General features: G+C 38.4%; 1 protein-coding gene across 7 annotated transcripts in view; it reads left to right on the top strand.

Moving 5' to 3' along the window:
• LOC147401535 (nicotinamide adenine dinucleotide transporter 1, chloroplastic-like) overlaps positions 1-18,376 on the top strand; it is a 37,734-nt gene extending 19,358 nt beyond the window's left edge. For 4 of the 7 annotated variants that reach the window (XM_086442850.1, XM_086442847.1, XM_086442848.1 and 1 more), the window contains 3 exons: positions 5,770-5,882; positions 8,262-8,371; positions 15,543-15,574. Coding sequence is in view for 2 of the 7 variants with exons in the window: in XM_086442852.1 (XP_086298978.1) it covers positions 5,770-5,882; positions 8,035-8,080; positions 8,202-8,371; positions 15,543-15,637; positions 16,759-16,847; positions 16,938-17,032; positions 17,772-17,990 (827 nt within the window). In the remaining 5 variants the exon portion in view is untranslated. The other 3 variants (XM_086442852.1, XM_086442853.1, XM_086442849.1) reach the window with 3 other exon arrangements.
• The last annotated feature ends 2,160 nt before the right edge of the window (positions 18,377-20,536 follow it).

The raw sequence follows: 20,536 nt of genomic DNA, 5'->3' as shown, positions 1-20,536 counted from the left end.
GATCGACATTGCTTACTCCAACTGGTTTGCTAATGATTCTATGGTTTGTTCTTGGTTAGTTACATCTATACAACCACACATTGCGACGGGTTTTATGTTCTCCACGACAACAAAACAAATATGGGATTCCGTATAGAACATCTACTCACAATGTCAAAACAATGTCCGCATTTTTAACTTAGAGCGTGAGATTTCTCGCCTCTCTCAAGGTAACTCTTTAGTCACCACATATATATCACAATTACGTACTTGATGGGAAGAGTTGACTTTCTATTGTTCGTTCTTTGTGTGGAAGGACTCTTTTGATGAGGGATTATATACGTCGATTCTGGATAAGAATCGAGTCTTTCAGTTTCTAACTGGTCTCCAGGATGGGTTTGAGTATGCGAGAGTTCATTTATTGGGTATGGATCCGTTTCTGTCCCTACAGACTGCGTATTCTTATGTCTTGGCTGATGAGAGTCATCGCATAGCTGCTTTACCTCATTCTTCAGGAAACTACTCCGCCATGCTTGCTCGCCTACTTTTTCCACAGTCTCCTAGTGGGTCTCTGCTTACACATCAGCAACATAAATGTGATCATTGTGGAAAGTTGAGTCACGTAAAGGCCTGTTGTTATGCGTTTCATGGTCGTCCTAATTAGCAACGTCAACCGTCTCACTGATCTTCAGCTTATGTAGTCTCTCTATCGACTATTAATCCAACACCTCCTTCAGCTACTACCTCCTTTTCGGATACAGTATCTCTATCCCAGGCTGAGCTTGACAAGTTTAGGAAATTCTTCAATCAGATAGAGACTTCATTTCAACTGGTTTCTACTTTTACTCACTCAAGTACCTTTGCATCTGCACACAGTGTTCCCACCATTTCCTCACCATGGATCATTGATTCTGGTACCTCAAATAATATGACCGGTATGTCTTCCCTATTCCAAAATTATAGTGTTTGTTCTGGCCATTGCAAAGTTCGCCTTGCTGATAATTCTTTGTCCTCTATAGCTTGTCAAAGTCAATTTTCTGTTGCATCTTTATTCTTAACTAATACACTGCATGTTCCTCAATTTATTACTAATCTTATATCTATTATTAGTATTACCAAAAATTTGAATTGCAGTGTAACTTTTAATTCCTCTCATTGTGTCTTTTAGGATCTGGGATCAAAGAAGACGACTGGCACTGGATGTGAAGTAAATGGCTTGTATATCTTGGATGCATCCGATTCACCTAACACTCATTCTGTTTCTCAGCTTAGTAGTAGTAGCCAGTCTAATAAGGTTCTTGTAATGCGTTGGCACTTATGCTTAGGCCATATTTCCTTTGGATATTTGAAGCACATGTTCCCTAGTTTATTTCATAATAACAATTTACTTGATTTTTCGTGTGAAACTTGTCAATTAGCTAAACATGTGCATTCTCATTATCCTATTAATGTGAATTAGTACTGCACCTGCTATGTTTGACCTAATTCACTTTGATGTGGGGTCCTTCCTCCGTCACATCTACTCTCGGTTTTCGCTATTTTGTTTTGTTCATTGATGATCACTGTCGTATTACTTAGGTCTATATTATGAAATACAAGAGTGAAGTATATGGGATCTTCAAGCAATTTCTTGCTATGGTTCATATCCAGTTTGGTCGTACCGTAAAAACTTTCCGTTCTGATCATGGTACTAAGTACACCTATAGTGAGGTTTTGAAACTTTGTTTAGAGTTTGGCATTGAGCAACAAATGTCCAATGTTAAGACTTCTCAGCAAAATGATCGATCAGAAAGGAAAAATCACCATATTCTGAAGTTAGCCCGTACCCTCTCTATTGGCATGAACTTGTTACAATCCTATTGGGCCGATTCAGTTCTTATTGTTGTTTACATTATAAATCGGACCCCATCCTGAGTTCTTCAGTTTGTCATGCCCTTCTTTCAACTACATATGGATCGTCCTTTATTTCCACTCCTTCCACGCGTGTTTGAGTGCGTCTGTTTTGTTCAAATTCTTGACTAAACTCGTACTAAACTTGATCCCAAGGCCATAAAATGTATCTTTTTGGGTTATTCCTCTACCCAGAAAGGATATCACTATTATCATCCTCCTTCTTGAAGGTGTTTCATTTCTCAGGATGTTTCATTTTTTGAGCATACCTCATACTACATTAGTCAGTTGCCATTTAGTCCGAGTGGTTTCCTCTAGATTCTCCTAATGATGATCCCTCTCCCTTGTTATTTTCTCTTCCTATGCCTGTTCCTTCTTCTCCACCCCTTGTCAGCTCGTCACCTCCTTCATTGCAGGTTTACTCTCGGCAACCACGTAATACGACCATCACTTCTATGCCAGACCAGCTCGCTTCCTTGCCTCCAGCTTCGCTTCTTACTGTCCCTTATGATGATCGTCCTATCGCCACTCGCAAGGGTAAGCACATTTGTACTTATCCTATTTTTAATTATATATCTAATTCTGCTCTTTCACCCTCGTATTAGAGTTTTCTTGCTTTTGTTTCTGTTGTTTCTCCATTTAATACTGTTGTAGATGCTATTATTCATCCTGAGTAGCAAGTTGTTATGATTGATGAGTTGAATGCTCTTGAAAAGACTCAGACTTGGGAACTTGTTCTTTTTCCGCCTAGGAGGAAAGTTGTGGGATGTTATTGGGTTTTCACCCTTAAGTATAATCATAATGGTTCTATTGTTCGTTATAAGGCACGTCTAATGGCAAAAGGTTATGCTCAGACTTATGGGATTGATTATCAAGAAACATTTGCTCCGGTTGCCAAGATGACCACCATTCGAGTTCTCTTTTCTGTTGTCGCAATCAGAGGGTGGTCTCTCTTTCAGTTAGATGTCAAGAATGCATTTCTCAATGGTGATCTTCAAGAAGAAGTCTATATGGTCCAACCTCCTGTTTTTCTCACACCTGCTTCTCCTGCACATGTTTGTCGTCTTCATCGCTCTCTCTACAGACTAAAGCAATCTCCTCGTGCATGGTCTGAGTGCTTTACTAGAGCAATGCATCAGTTTGGTTTCTATTAGAGTTTTGTTGATCACATTATTTTCTTGCGTCACTCCAAGGGCGAAATTGTTGCTCTAATTGTTTATGTGGATGATATTGTCCCTACTGGAGATGATAGTGTTGGCATTACCGATGTCAAATCCTACTTAGGACGTCAATTTGAGATTAAGGACCTTGGCCATCTTCGTTATTTTTTGGGTATTGAGGTTGCGCGGTCTCACTCTGGTATATTTATCTCTCAGCGTAAATATGTCTTTGATTTACTTCGTGACTTCGGTCAGTTTGGTTCTCGTCTCGTTGATACTCCTATTGAGTAGAATCATAGGTTGACTGATTCTGAGGGGGAGTGTTTGTTAGATATTGGTCAGTATCAGCGTCTTGTGGGAAAATTGATCTATTTGTCTATGACTCGTCCCAACATTGCCTATGTTGTTAGTGTCGTAAGTCAATTTATGCACTTGCCTCGAATATTTCATCTTATTGTTGTCTATCGTATTCTTACATATCTTAAGGGATGTCTTGGTCAAGGTATTTTGTTTAGTAATCATTGTCATCTTCACGTTGAGGCGGGGGCATATGCAAATTATGCTGGGTTAATGACTGATAGACGATCCACTTCGGGGTACTATACTGAAGTTGGTGGCAACTTGGTAACTTGGCGTAGTAAGAAGCAGGATGTGGTTTCTCGGTCCAGTGTTAAGTCAGAATACAGAGCTATGACACTTAGAGTGTGTGAGTTGTTGTGGCTCAAAACCTTACTAGTTGACTTGTGCCTTCCCGTAACAGTCCCTTTTTCACTATATTATGATAATAAATCAGCCATTAACATAACAACAAATCCGGTTCAACATGACAGAACGAAGCATATTGAAGTTGATCGACATTTCATTAGAGAGAAAATTGTTTCTGGGCAGATTTATACTCCATTTGTTCCTACATCTTAACAACTTGCTGATATTCTTACTAAAGGTGTCAGCAAAACTGCTTTTGAAGGTGTCTTGTTCAAGTTGGGCGTTGTTGATATCCATGCACCAACTTGAGGGGGAGTGTTGAATAATTTTGTTTTATTAGACTTTTTTAGTCTTTTCCATTTATTAGACTATGTAATTCCCCTTTAAAGCCTAATTAAGGCTTATCAATTAATCTAATCTTCTTTTTCCTCTCTCAATTTTAACTATTACATAGATGATAAATAAACTATTTTTGATGGCATGTGTTATGTCTACAAATTAAACTATCAAATTTGTGATTACACCAGATTTTTGTTGAGTTGGATTTGTAATTTGATTGGGCCTCATGTCAGCCTTTGTCAAGGACAATTTTGACTTGGTAGTGAAGTTAATGTTGAGTATTGTTACTACATAGTAGGCAAGGAACTGGGGATATTGGCTGTAGTTATAAAATGCAAGTATACATGCCTTAGCAAAGTGTAAGTGTATAGTTGTAGACTTGTATGTCATTAGAGAGGTTATTATATGGCTAGTATATAATATTTGATATAATGATATTATAATGTTAATAGATTGATCGTAGCAGTGATGATGATGTTGAGATGGATGAGTGGAAAGACTAGGAAGGTAAAATTAGAAATGAACAGATTTGAGAAAATGTAGTAGTACCTCCAATAGGTGCTAAATGAAGAGAAGTCAATTGAGATGGCTTGTGCATGTTCAACAAAAGCCAATTACAGCCCCTTCAAGTGGACATACAAGTTGAAGGCTCTAAAAGAGCAAAAACAAACCTGGATTGAGATAGTGGCCACATATAAGAGTTGAATAACAGAAGATGTGGTTCTACACAGAATTGAATTGAGGAACACGATTCATTTAGCCGAGAACCCAAATCTTTGGGAAAAGGCATCGATGATGTTGCTGTTTTCATATGATTTATATATATAAAATGTAATATAATGTACTATAAAATAAGGAACCCCGTATAACGTGGTCCTTTCTTTGTTCCATCTTCTATCCTTGAAGCTATGATCTATAGAGACTTGGATAGAAAAGACTGGTTTCATATAGAGTGCATTTAAATATGGTGGGACAAGAAGCAGGCTGCTTTCGTGGAAGCTGCTCTCTTACGTGTGCCACCTGTGATGTAGTTGATTCTTGTGTTTGTCATGATTGACATGAGCCGAATGGTAATTCTTTTCTTTTTTTCTTATTTATATTTATTAATCTGATTATTGTTTTATGTATATTTTTCGACCTGGCTTATGAGCCAGTTTTTTGTTTTGATGTTGATGGTGAAGGTGCTTTGGCTGTCTGTGGAACATATAGTTGAAGGGTAGGGAAGGGATGAGTTTGAGTATTTTGGAAGAATCTAGGGCTGTAAGTCGCTCCAAATAGAAAGAAACTTATTTATTTATTTTTAGTGAATTCAAGTTGTATTTTCTGAAAAAAGATGCGAGAAGACCTTTTGTCATGCATAATAGGAAGAAAGAAAACAAAATCCAAGCAAACTCCAGTCAAGCATGATGGGCACCATCCCCAAAGCTATTCTCTCTTTATTACAAACATTTCTCCAATTGAACATACGGTCTTCAAAAACGCATCTGAACCCAGCTATTAAGATGATTTATGCTATCGATGGGTGGGTATTTTTTTCATGATAAAATGCAAATTTCACGCAAGTGCTCAAATGGTTGCAAATTCAGTCATCGATTTAATCTGTTTCAATTGTGAAATTCGAAAGAGGATTTCTTTATTTCTGTTCGTGCTCTATAAACATATGAATTTGTGTTGATGATTTCCATTATTTGGCCAGAATCAGGCAGTCTCATAATTACAAGCCTGCAACACATAATAAAAAACGAGGGCATTAGGGGAATGTATCGTGGCCTTTCTCCAACAATATTGGCCCTACTTCCTAACTGGGCTGTGAGTATTATCTTTTTGAAGTTGTTTCCAGGAAACTGGTGACTTGTTCCTTTGTATCTCTGCTAGGGATTTGTGTGCTTTGTGCTCTCTATTGATTTCCTATTTTTCTTTGATAGTATTCTGTTCTGACAAAAGATTGCTTTTCTGTATTGTTCAATTTTTCTTTCTTTTTCTATGAAGCCTAAACTCATGAAATTAAAGTATTAGAGCAGGGTTTAGGCTTTGTTGTTGTAGTGTTTTCATCTCTAGATTACAAACTGAAACCATAAGAGTTTTGCTAGTGAACACTGAAAAAACACTTGTCTATTTGGAAGTTCACATATGGATCCTAAATGCTTACATTTATAATTTTTACAATCATTAATGATATTTTAACTTGCTACTTCCGCTACGTTAGTCAGTGAATATGTTTTAAAAAAAATATATATATATCTTGAAAAGGGTAGTTAAACATTTGACATTAGCAATTCACTGCAAGCCAAGCCATTATCAGGACTCATATTTCGATATATTAGTAGGTCCTTTATATCTTGTTTTACTCTATTTTCCATACTAATTTTGAGTATTTAGTGAGGCTTACACTTGATGAGGTGCACCTCACTATGCTTCAAGTGGTGCTTATGTGATTAAAAGAGCAACTTCAGATATGGTGAGCAGTTTCGATAATGTACAGAGTGTGGATTATTGGGAAGGTTGGGTGAGGGTTGAAAAGGTATGGACCTATAAAATTTTAAAGGCAGAGCATAAAAGACTTTCTTTTTTTCAATTGTCCCTTGTGATGGAAGTTACTTCATTGTTGATTCAAATCATAATGGCATTCAACCAAAAGCTTTACATTGTTAGTTATCAGAAAGAAAGAAAAAAAATGTCATAATAGTCTCATGGAGTGTGTGTGTGATAAGTGAACATTTTATTCAAAAAGGATAAGAATGTACAGAGGTAGTCGAGATGACCAACCTTGAGAAGAGAACAAAAAAAAAAAAATCACATACACTCCGACTTCCACCTAAAGACAAACTCTGCAAAGAAAACCCCTTTGAACTCTGGACAAAGTTTACACCAAAAGAAATCAGCCCAAGAATATTGATTATAATCTTGTGATTTTCAGCTTCCTTTCCTTGAAAAGCTCTCCCATTCCTCTCCAACCAAATCCCCCAAGAAACTGCAAAGGGAAGGATGCTCCACAAGAATTTTTTCCTCCCAGAGAACAAAGATTGGTCCCAAGACATGAAAAGAGACAGAATCGAACTAGGGAACACCCCAGGGATCTCGAAAAGGGTTAAGAAGTGAGACCAGATCCACATGCTAACATGGCACTGCAACAGAACATGACTAGTTGACTCCCCATTAGCTTTAAACAAAAAGCAAAAATCTGGCATCAAAAGCTTCTTTTCCTCAGAAGGTCAATAGTGAGGATTCTATCATGAGAAGCTAACAAAAAAAATAAAAAAATTTGGAAGGCCATCTGGAGCCCCAAACTAACGAAGCCAGAAAATTGGCAATGGATATGGAGGAATTGCAGTAAAAAAACAAAAGGATTTCACAATGAAGCATTTACCTTTAGCGCAAGTCCACTCCCTCCTATCACTCCTTGATGGCTCCCTTGAGGTATGGTCAAGCTAATTAGCCAAATTTGCAAGCTCTTGAATCTCTCAATCATTGAAGTACCTCTTGGAACTCAAATCCCATGAGGGCCCACTTCCACTGTGGATCAAGAAAGTTTCAAGTACCAAATTATTTTTTCTTGACAAGCTGTAATGATGTGGGAATTGAAGACACAATGGAGAAACACCACACCGTCAATCTTCCCAAAACCTTATCCTATCTCTCCCCTTCCCACCCTGAACTTAATCCACCTTCGGAACTTCAAACAAACCCTCATAACACCTTTCCAAATACTACAATTGAATTATTTCCTCACCTCTCTCTCTCGTTCATTTTTTACAACACGCCATTTAGACTAATCTATTGCTTTCTTAGATCCTTTAGTTTTTGTTTTATTGTATTGTATTGCATTTTACTTTATTTTCCGACTCTTAATAATTTCCTCTTTCTTGATTTTTCTCGTATCCGTCTACGTAAGATGCTTCAACACAAAGAACTTTATTTTACATATTTCTCCTACCAACAGATGTTTTCATTAATTATGTAGGTGTATTTCACAGTTTATGAGAAACTAAAAGGCCTTCGTTCACATGGTTGGTTTTACATTACCTTTTCTCTTAATAAGCCTCCATTTTTTTTTCCTTTGAGTTTGAGCGAGATGAACTATCTTCTTGATTAAGTTTAATTAACTGAACTCTTTGTACTATGTTACAGATGGTTGGCTAGCATGCTTTGAACTCTTGTTACATTTCTTAAATTATGATAATGTTGCAGATGGGAGTAATCAACTTACAATTGGTGCAAATGTCCTAGTCGCTTCAGGTGCTGGAGCTGCAACAGCTATCACTACAAGTCCATTGTGGGTTGTTAAGACCAGACTCCAGGTATGTTTGATGTTCTTATATTGTGCTTGATACTGCTAACCCCCAAACCTTTGGGATAAGGCTTCCGTGATGCTGATGATGTTGTACTTGATTGCAATTTTCAGTACTAGGTTGATTACATTGCGAATTTGCCTGCATGGAGCTATAAATTTGCTCTTTAGCTGCCCTTAGTTTTACTCGAAATTGTTTTATATCCTTGGTTTATTTTTCCCCATATTCTGAGATTAACCCATGACTAAATGCTCACAAAATTTCTCATTTGCATTTCTATTGAAGTCTCAAGTGATGTTTACATGCTATTGTTTTCTTTTATCAATTAAGTAATTACATTTCTAAAGAAAGGCATGCTTTTTTATATTGGATCTTCTTATTGATGCTGATGTTGGAAGACCCAAGTCTCTAAAACGTAATTATAGAATAAAACTAATAATATCCATGGTTCGAATTTTTGTTCTGTTTCAGAATGTTTTAGCACTACAATCTTGTTTTTTTACATAGCAGAACAAAGCACTGGAAAATTTTGAATGCAATGTTTCAAAATTTTGAATGTTTCAGAATGTTTTGGTCAAGACCGTCTTGGATTTGCTCCTGATTGAAGCATTGTATTGAAACATAATTTTTTTTTTTTGATCGGTAAAGATGATTTATTGATAAAGGGGTCGAGATGGCCACCCACAAAGAAAACGAAGCTACAAGACAAAGAAAGCAACAAGAACAAAAGCAAGGATAACAAAACAAAGATATGGCCCCCGGGTCAGTCTCCTTGTAACACACACACCATGTCTTAACGCACGACAAAGTCTTCGAAGAAAACCCCTTTGAACTCTTTGTATAGTTTACTCCAAGAGAACAGGAACTCTAGAGCAGATGAAATTGTTCTTTCCATCATTGGGGCATTCCCCTCAAATATACGACTATTACGGTCTTTCCAGATACCCCAACAGATTGCGAATGGAACCAAGAACCAACGAATCCGTTTAGAAAACGAGAATGAGGCTCTCCACGCCAACCAAGAGTCCAACAACTCCTTAACTGATCTAGGAAAACAGCCCACTATCCTGAATAAAGACAAGAAATGTGTCCAAATGTGGTGAGCCACCCTACAATGTATGAATAAGTGATCTGCCGTTTCCGCCTGGGAACTACACATACAACACTGGTTTGGAGAAATGAAGCCTTTTCTGATCAATTGGTCTAGAGTTGCAAGTCTTCCTAGAGCCGTCAACCAAAGGAAAAACGAAATCTTCGGAGGTATCTTACCACCCCAGACAACAAAATGAGGGAATAATGCCGTGTTACTAGGAACAATGCAATCATACAACGATACCGTGAACTTCCCATCCCGGGTACCTACCCACAATCTACTATCTTCCGAAGGGTTCTGAACATAGCTTCTCTCCACAGTGGCAATAAACCTCCCTAAAGTATCCAACTCCCAATCATTAAAAGTTCTTCTAAACCCAAAGTCCCAGTTTAGTGCCCCATTTTCCACCCTCTTGAAATAAAAAATAACTTGGTTCTTCTTCAAAGATACGAGAAATAGATCTGGAAACAAGTCCTTAAGAGGACCATTCCCACACCACCAATCCTCCCAGAGCCTCACCTTAGTCCCACTCCCAACCTTCCATCTCGCTCTTTTCTTAACTGTCGGGAGTCTTTTAAGAATTCCCTTCACACTCCACACCCCATCACACCTCTAGCAGGACCACTCTCCCACCCGTTTCCATTTACACCATATTTGTCCGCGATTACTTTCCTCCACAAACTGTCCCCTTCCTCGCCAAACCTCCAAAGCCACTTCCCCAACAGTGCTGAATTCATAGAGCCAAAGTTCCGTATACCCAATCCCCCATTCTTCTTGGGCAGACATAGCTTACTCCCACTCACCCAATGGTGTTTTCTCAAACCGTCCTTACCATGCCACAGAAAATCCCTGCAAATTCTTTTTAGTTGAACTTCCACAGATCTTGACAATGAAAAAAGAGACAGTATAGATAGGAATGCTGGCCAACATACTTTTAATAAGGGTAATCTTCCTTCTTTTGGTTAAAAGCTTCGCTTTCCAACTGCTAAGTCTCTTTCTCATCCTTTCAATTACCGGCTCCCAAATATCTTTTCTCGTGTAGCCCATCCCCAAAGGAAGCCCCAGGCATGTGGATGGAAGGGCTCCTACCTGAAGACCAATTGAGGCCGCCGCTACTTCCAACCCTTCCTCTTCCCCAACCGCAAACAGCTTGCTCTTGTGAAAGTTCACGGGAATTCCAGAGATTACCTCAAAACACCCAAGAATGCTGCTTAGGAAGCTCAGTTGACTTGGGGAATAATCTAAGAAGATTAATGTATAGTCTGCAAACTGCAGATGCGAAACCACATGACCACCCATCCTGATAGTAAAGCCGGTGAGCTCCCCTCCAACCACGGCCTTGGAAATCATCTGTCCCAAAGCCTCCATGACTATTACAAACAAAAACGGGGACAACGGGTCACCCTGGCGGAGACCCCTCGAAGTCCTAAAATAATCAGTCGAAGATCTATTGACCAGGATCGAAAATGTAGCCGTTGAGATACACTTCATGACCCACCTAACCCACCTTTCACCAAACCCCATCCTCCGCAGTAAATACTTCACCAAATTCCAGTTCACATGATCGTAAGCTTTCTCTATATCAACTTTACAAACTAACCCCGGAATTCTCACTTTTCTGCGCGAGTCAATACATTCATTTGCTATAAGAACCCCGTCCAAAATCTGTCTCCCTGAAACAAAAGCTCCTTGGGCCGAGCCAATAATATCACTTAGCACAGTCTTAAGCCTAGAAGCTAAAAGTTTCGAGATGATTTTATAAACTGAGCTCACCAAACTAATCGGCCTGAGGTCCTTGATGTCTTTTGTCCCTGACACCTTGGGAATCGAAGCAAGGAAAGTACAATTGGAGCCCAGATCTAGAAAACCTTCCCTGCAAAAATCCTCGATAGTTGCCATCATATCTACTCTCACTGTTTCCCAACAAGCTTTAAAAAAACCCAGAGAGAACCCATCTGGGCCCGGGGCCTTGTCGCTAGCCAAACCACATACCACTCCCCACACTTCATTTACATCAACCAGTCTTTCTAGCCACCTCTATTGATCTACAGAGATACCGTCAAAGTGTAAGGCGTCTAAAGTAGGCCTATCCACATAATCCTTCGTGTACAGATTACTATAGAAATTTACTACCCCCTCGCACACCTCCTCCTCCCCTACTTTCCACTCATCATTTACTTTCAGCTTCGAGATGAAATTCACCCGACTATTAAAGTTTGCCATACGATGGAAGAACGCTGTGTTTTTGTCCCCCTCCTTGAGCCACCGGACTCTCGACTTTTGTTTCCAACAAATTTCCTCCATAGCAGCTAGTTTTTGGTACTCAACTCTAAGATTCACTCGTTGTAGTCTCTCCTCAGCGCCCAAACCCCCACTCTCCTCTCTGTCCTCCAGATCCTGAATTTCCAACAACACAGCATTTTTCCTACCGCTCACAGACCCAAACGATTCTTTATTCCAAATTTTCAACTTTTCCTTGATAGCCTTCAGTTTCAGTCTCAACACGTTTCCTGGCCTGCCCTCAAATGAAAGCTCGTTCCACCAAACATCAACCATCTCCCCAAAACCTTGATGCTCTAACCACATATTCTCAAATCTGAATGGTGTAGGCCGATTCCGCTGCAATCCAGCCACCAAAGATATAGGAGAATGGTCTGACATTGGATTTGGCCATTTATCCTGAGAGAGCCTACCGAAGTGTTCTTCCCAATCTAACGATATTAGAAAACGATCCAATCTACTGAGCTTCGGGTTCTCCTGATTATTAGACCACGTGAACCTACCGCCACAGAGAAGCAGATCAAGCAGCCCATTACAATGTACAAACTTCGAGAACTTGCGCATCTTTGAGGTAATTCTCGACCCTCCACTCTTCTCGTACAAGAAACCAATAGCATTGAAATCTCCCCCCAAAACCCATGGTTTATCCCACCGCCCCTTAATATCATCTAGTTACTCCAAAAATTGGTTCTGCTCTCTTGCTATTGTTGGGCCGTACACCCCTGAGCACACCCAAGTAAAATCCTCTCAAATCAGCCTGCATAGCACTGACACCGAAAAAACTCCAATGAGATTGTCCTCCACCACCACTGACTTCCTATTCCACAAAAGAATGATACCCCCTAACGCCCCCCAAGACGGGAGGGCACACCACCCAACTGAACTGATTCCCCAAATCTCCTTGATCAACTTATCATCCACCTTATCTAACTTCGATTCTTGCAGTACCACCATGTGAGGTTTATATTGGTGCAACATGGCTTTGATTGCTGCTCTTTTCTGGGCCGCATTCAAACCCCTTACGTTCCAAGACAAGATCTTAATCGACATTTAAACCTACTAAGCGCCTTCCGGCTCTCTTCCCTTGTGTAACTGGGATGGTATCTTCCACCGATCTCTTGAGCTGAATAATTTCCTTTTTCAGTCTCTTATTCCTCTCCTTGATCATCTTATCGCAGCACGATAATTGTCTCGTGATCTTTAACCTAGAGAATTCATACTGAAAGCGCTCCCTCGGCAACATCACCCCCTCCCCACTGATAGGGGTATCAGCCTCTGAAAGAGGCCATTGTCCCACCACCTTCTGCATAGCAAACTCCACTCCCTTACTAGTTTTCAGGGCCACATTAACGAGAAGCTGGGACACCTTCCCCTCATTTCTGACGGACATCCCCACTTTCAATCCAACTTCCAATAAGTTAGTCAAGATCTATTCGGTAAGGTTCCTGAGATTATTCTGGTGCACTTGTTTATTAGTCCCTACCCTTACTTACGTAACTGGCCTTGCCGATATGCACACATGTCCATGCAGAAGCCTCTGCTCTCCCCTCTCCTTTTCAGACTCAAACAAGGAACCTAAATCCCTTATTAAACTATAATCGCACCCCTGGACTTGTTGATGTTCCAAGTAGTCTGCCCTTTTGCAACACAAACTTTCATCAAACCTACGCTCTGCCCCTCTAAAACCACCCAGAAAAGTCGAGGAAAAAGAGACCCATGGAACCCATGATTGTCCTGAATCTGTCATCAGAACATATGAGAGACTCCCCTCCGCCTCTGAGCCCAAACCCCAACTCCCAGGCGACAAACTAACCTTGAGCTTACCACCTACTATAAAACAGCAGCCATTCTGGGTTTCCACGCCCAACGATCCCTCGTTGAGGTGATTGCAACCAAGCACACTAACCTTTTTGCTCATCTGGTTCGAGTTCCCTTCAGTTTCGAAACCCTTCCAACCCACAGAACTCGTAGTCCTATCTTGTAAATTCTCGAACGTCTTGTCTGCCTCACTTTCCTTCGAAAACTTATCGAGCGACCTCTCCAACAGAACTACCGCCTCCACTCGCCAGTGACGAACTCTCGTCTTGATAGTTTTACAGCGAAAAACTCGATTTAAGCATTTAGGATCCATATGTGAACTTTTGTAACATTGAGATGCATCCGAAATAACAAAATTTTAAACCTTGATCTAATGATTGATCATAAGGATTTAATTATGAATTACCATCCATGTAAAGAACACCACCTTAGATAGAAAATGGGATCTCCTCTCAGAGCTACTAGGGAAAGGACTGGGTTGAGAACTTCGTTTGGATTTCCACCTCCAAAATGTTGCATTGGCTGCTTTAGTTGACAGTGATACCATAGTTTAAAATCTCGTGCATGAAGCTTATGCCTCAAGGTGAGGTGTTTGATTCTGGCCTCGAGGCTCAAGTGTCAAAGCATGAGGCCCAAGCAAGGCTTGCGCCTCGACTTTCTAGGTAAGTACACACTATATATACATAGATATCCCGAAAAGTTAATAATTTATTAAAAAGTAAAGAAACAGAACATGGGAGCATCCCTATAGTTTGAATTGACCTACTAAGAAAAGAACAACTATCCCTCTTCGATAACAAGGCCGTCCCATCTAAGACTCCAAAAACTAGCCCCCTTAACTTTTCTGAAGACTAAGATGATTTAAACAGAAGCCCTTTTAAACAATGAATAATCTTGTGAAGACTCTTTTTATCCATTAGCATCGTCCCGTTTATATGTTTATGCTCCAAATGATTGTGAAATTAAGGAATCTTCACAAAATCCACCCTCTTGCTCGTAATGCTAATGTGTTCTAAATGCTAATTGTTGGTGGCATGTCTGCCATAACTCCCATAACTCAATATAATCTTGTGTATCCCAAACTAGGCAAGAACGACCTCCAAATTTTCCAAGCCAGGTAACAATGAAGAAACAGATTGGTTGATGATTTGTATGGTAACTTTGTGGGTTAATTAGATGATTCACTATTAGGATTCATTCTCATGATTATTAAAACTTCTCCAGAAATTAAAACTATTGAACAAATTCTCCCCAACCTAGACCATGAAATGCTAAAAAAAGGAGGTATTTCCTGGAAGTGAGAAAAGGCAACAGAAAATCCTCAGGAGATCCCTGCAGTGTCTTCCCAAAATTTGACTTCTCCTGTACGGATCCTCTTGTGATTGCATTTACAGAATTCAAAATACACCTGCATGATCCTTTTCCAAACATCAGAGACCTAGGTCAAATGAGACAATTCGCTGTCAACCATTTATTTCTAGTACCATATTTCAATTGGATGACTCTGCTGCGCATAATAAGGTTGCTAATTGAATCTCCAATTTCAGAAGTGTCTTCTTAATCATACCACAAGAGTTCCTTAATGAACTTCTCTTCACTTTAAACCATGATTCTTTAATAAACTTCTCTCTCTCTCGACAGAAACTGGAGCCACTTCACTTTCCTTGAGCTTGACTCACCACTGTGTGTCAGCAAATCTTTATACATCCTCATACAATTAGTAATAGAGAAACTCATCCACTCCATGTGTACAAGTTTTCATTTGGTGACGGTGCACCATTGAACTTCTGTGGAACCAAAAATCTGTCACTTAATGTTTGTACCTGACCTTTGGATTTCACGATCATGGAATTAATAACAAATTCAGTTGCTTTTATTAACCTCCTTTCAGCCTTTCAGTATGTACGTAACCCCACACATCATTCACATTTTCTTTTTTCATTTCCATAATTGTAGTTTTGTCTCTAATTTCGTACTTTGATTATTTAGACGCAGGGAATGAGGTCAGGAGTGGTTCCTTATAAAAGTGTATTTTCTGCTTTGAGAAGGATTGTGCATGAAGAGGGTATCCGAGGATTGTATAGGTTGGTTTTTTCTTTAAAAATTCTATTTATAGTTCAAGATCTGTGTGTGTAGGTCAATTTTGTTTCTTTAAATATTCTATTTAAAGTTCAAGATCTGTGTGTTCCTTTTTTTCCATTCTTGATTGTTTGTAACTCTTGGCCATTCAACTTTGAACAATTCATGAACTGCTTATGTTCACTCGAGCTGAATAATCAGCCCAATCCATGGCAGACTTTATTGTCATGTTAGAGCATCTCCAACAATGCTAGTTAAAATGGAGTGCATTTTTTGTTAAAAAGTGAAAAATTTTACTTTCGTTACTCTAAAGTTTTGTCTCACTCCAAGAGACTCAACAAATTTTTCTCTATTCATAATATTTTATAATAAGAGTCATTTTAGCCTGGTTAATTAATTAAGACTTCAAATCTTATTAAGGGACACGAGCTCACATCTTGGCATCCAAAAACATGATCCGATGCCACGGGCTAGTAGAGGACGAAATTCTAAGAATTTTGAAGAAAATGAAATTAAAAAAAGAAAATTACTCTTTACAGCTGAATTTTAATTTAAGTTTTGGGAGTTCGGTAGCCATCCATTTACAACACTTTGGATCAAGCTCAAAAATAAAATAAATGAATATATATATTGAATCTGAGTATTTCTTTGAAATCTAGAAGGATGTTGTGTTGGATTGCCAATGTGGTAATGCATGTGGGCCCAACAACCCTTAAATCTTACTAAGTAAGGAAAGTATTTTTCATTTTTTAACTTTAAATTCTGTCAAATATTATATTAGTTTTTTATTTTTACTTTTAGCTAGTCTTAGAAGCTCACTCATTTGGCGAGTGGAACACTCCGCTATTTTAACTTTTGCATTTAAAGAGTCTCTTGGAGATTGTTTTTACATTTCACCATTTAAAATAAAGAGCCATTAAACTTTAAAGAGTGCTGGAGATGCTCTTATACTCGTCGAAAAATGGCCATCCAATCATGCCGAGTACATACATGGTAGTGGTCTCTACCATAACTACATCCAGTGGGAACCAACTAAAGAAACACTTCGTTTCTATTGGATGCATACCAGATTTAGCATCTTCACTCACATTTTCAGTATCATAATGCTTTAATGTATTTTAAACAGTGGCCTTTTGCCTTCACTAGCTGGGGTGACCCATGTCGCCATTCAGTTTCCCGTGTATGAACAGATCAAGTCTTACTTAGCAAGAAGAGGTAAATGTGCTGTTTTTCAAACTGCAGAACCTTCAATTTCTTATTATACACTTCTGTGATTTTATTTCTGATAACAAGTGAAATACTCAGAAAATTCAATAGTCGATAACCTCAGTGCTGGCCATGTCGCTCTTGCCTCTTCTATATCTAAAGTTCTTGCCTCCACAGTTACATACCCACATGAGGTACATTCTTTACGATAGCTGTGTACTTGCGTTACGTAGGGTTTATATGATTACACTTGAAAATTGGAAACAGAGAATCATTTTCCCCAGGGAAATTATTTTCCTGTCTTGGCAGAAAAATATACCTGACCCAATGTCTAGGGAAATAATTTTCTCATCAGGATGGGAAAATCCTAATGTTATTCCCTCCCAAAGACCCTCACTCGCCATGAGCAAAGAATCAACGGGTATTTTAGAAACACCCCCTGCAAAATTGGTGATATTAGGTTTACTCCCTTGCAAAATGCAAGATTAGGTTTACTCCCCTTGACTGTAAGTCAACATCGTTTTTTCCTGAAGATTTAACTGTGACGTTTTGATATTTTCCAAATTTTGATTTAGTAATTTAAGTATTTAAAGTGCATTTTGAAAAATCAGAATTTCCCCATTAAATCAAGAAAACGCAACATTGACTTATGATCAATGGGGGTAAACCTAATATACTAATTTTACAGGGGGGTGTTTCTAAAATACCCAAAATCAACTCTCTTTTTGACATTTTCCTACCTGCAAGCAAACACTGGCAAACATTATCCAAGGAAATTTATTTTCTTACTGTCATTTCCCAGGAAATTGATTTTCTGAAAGTGTTTTCTTTACAATCGCCCCCCCCCCCCAGGTAATTTGGAAGATCAGTCCCCCAACCCTATGATTGTTGTACAAATCCTTATTAGAATGTATGCGGTTTCAATGACATCAGGTCGTGCGATCAAGGCTGCAAGAACAAGGACAAGCCCGTGGTTTTGAGTTACGTTATAAGGGTGTCATCGACTGTGTTAAAAAGATCTTGCACGAGGAAGGTGGTGCTGGTTTTTATCGCGGTTGTGCTACTAATCTATTGAGAACTACCCCAGCTGCTGTTATTACATTGACCAGTTATGAGACGATTCATAGGTTTTTGCAGCACCATTGCCTCTGAGCACTGATTGCCTACCCCCAACAACACACCCAAACCAAACTCTCTCTCGGCTTGACTAGTATCGTAACTCCTGAATTTCTATGCAAATCAAGAAAATTAGGAAAGGAAATCTTCAAATACCCACACTATGCCACCCATACCAACAACAAAATAAAAAAAAATCTGATAGGTCAACTTATTAGGGCGAAGAAGAGTGCAGCAATTGGGTTCTCTGGCCATGCAGTCTAATAAGATAAATGCCTTCATAAAACAAGGATCAGCTAACAGCAGGACACAGATTGACTGTTTTTCTCTTTCTTTCTTTCTTTCTTTTTTTCTCATTGTTGGATGGGAGATTAGCTGGAAAAAGCATATATTAAGTGTTAATGTGAGTGAAAATGATCTAATAGTTGTGTTCTCTCTCTTTTTTTCTGCTTTTTTCTTCTTACGATTAGTTTCCAAACTAAAACATTTAATTGGATATTTTGGTGTCTGATGTTCGTGTTTGGAACTGACAATGATGGCTCAACTTAATAATATTTGAACTCGACCCTATGGGAAATCTCCTCAGGGACTCACAGAAGCCTCCACATTTGGCTGATTATTGAGTTTTTATTATCGAACTTGACAATCTTATGATCTTGATTACTTTAACTATTTAGTTTTTTCTTGATCAAATTATATTTGATTGTATTCATATACAAAATAAAGAATTATTAAATACTTTTATGTAATTTAATGGAAATGATATAATTGATTTTCCGATACTACATCATCAGATCACCAACTTTCTTGGGACTCATCATTAAACTTTTTTGACTATCCTCTGAACCTTAAAGATGGTATTCGAGATACAATGATTAAATAATCACCAATGTAGGCCTACATTAATTAGCTTTATTAATGATATAAAGATATTGAATAATTGTAAGGTATACAAACTAACAGGGATAGTGATGTTTTCTCTATATTCCAAGACCTATGCACCCTTTCAATCATTTACTCTTCCAAAGGCTAACTCAGCTTTGGTTCTTGCCACAAGGGAGAACCAGTGTATGTCCCCTCTTATCCAATTGAACAGGGATAAGTTGTCCCTTTTTTTCTCTAAAGGGAAGGAGTCTGGGATATTTATGTACACCCTCTCTGGTGGAGCATGTTGGACTCCTCCTATAAGGTTTTATCATCCAGTGCATCATAATGATGATGCTCTACTTGGGGGTATACTCTTTTGGAGTCTCAGAAGATCACCCCACCCCCCTCTCTCTTAGTTGTTTTTCTTTGGGAGGTCCCAAAAATTACCTTAATAATTGATAGACAAGTCGTGGATATTCTAACACTCCCCCTCAAGTTGGTGTATGAATATTATGAATACCCAATTTGTGAATGACAAGTTGAAACTGGGAAGCGCTAAGTGCCTTGGTTGTTGGTTTGTAGGAATGTGCTCAGTCTGAATTATCCCTGATTTTATCTTTCACAAACAATATAACAATCAATTTCAACATGTTTTGTGCACTCATGAAAGACATGATTTGTGGCAATGGTGTAAGGCAGCCTTTTTTATCACAAAACTATGAAATAGGCTATAGATGTTGAATGCATGCATCTCGTATAATATTGAAAAGCCAAGTAATTTCACAACATGTAGAAGCCATGGCTTGGTATTCCTCTTAAGAAAATGAACAGGATATTGTAGATTGCTTCTTGGATTTTCATGAAATGGGACAATTTCCTATCATTATACAATAATTGGTAATCGATCGATCTGTCTCGGAACAACTGACCCAATTAGTATTGGAAAAATCCTTGAGCTGCATGGAATCAGAAGAAGAGAGTAAAGATATGGCCGTATTAAAATTGATAATCCACGAGGTAGCTACGTTTTTGTTGAACACGATTGGAATGATTAGACAATGATGGAGGGAATACAGGTGAGTGATCTGGTGTGTCATCAGATGGTAAAGCACTTAGGGAAGGTGTGGTTTAGGTATGTCAATAATAGGACAAGAAGTATAAATGGAGGGGATGGATTTTAAACCTATATATATAATAAATTTATAATTATAATTTTTGAATTTTATAAAGCCTATAATCCTATAAAATACTTCTGATTCTATAAAAATTTTAGCAGCATCTCCTCTTAAATTGCATGTACCTTTGGGGATTAATTTGCAGGCATTGCCGTTTATTTAAGAGCTTCTAAATTTTGTCATTGTGTGTGAATTGGCCAACATGGTTATTATCAAATACTACAATTTCAATCTTGAAGTTTTAAAGTTCTAGTAGGACCAATGTACTTAATTCCGATTACCAAATTATAAAAAAGTTATTTCATATGACATATTTACTTACATAGTTTAAAATTTTTAACTTGTACAAGGAATCTAACCTGGTTTTAAGGATTCTATTTTTAAGGACTCTAAACTAATGTACCATTAGTTTTATAGTAGGCATCATTTTTAAGTAACTTTTCTTGAAGTTAATCCAGATCAAATAAAAATTAAGAAATTGATGTCTATTTTTAAAATTTGGCAATAAAAGTTTAAAGTGAATATATTTTTCCGAAACTA

The sequence above is a fragment of the Akebia trifoliata genome, chromosome 5, assembly GCF_017979445.1.
Source record: "Akebia trifoliata isolate Shusen 1 chromosome 5, ASM1797944v1, whole genome shotgun sequence".
NCBI classification, from domain to species: Eukaryota; Viridiplantae; Streptophyta; class Magnoliopsida; order Ranunculales; family Lardizabalaceae; genus Akebia; species Akebia trifoliata.
This window is presented reverse-complemented; position numbering and strand designations above follow the sequence as displayed.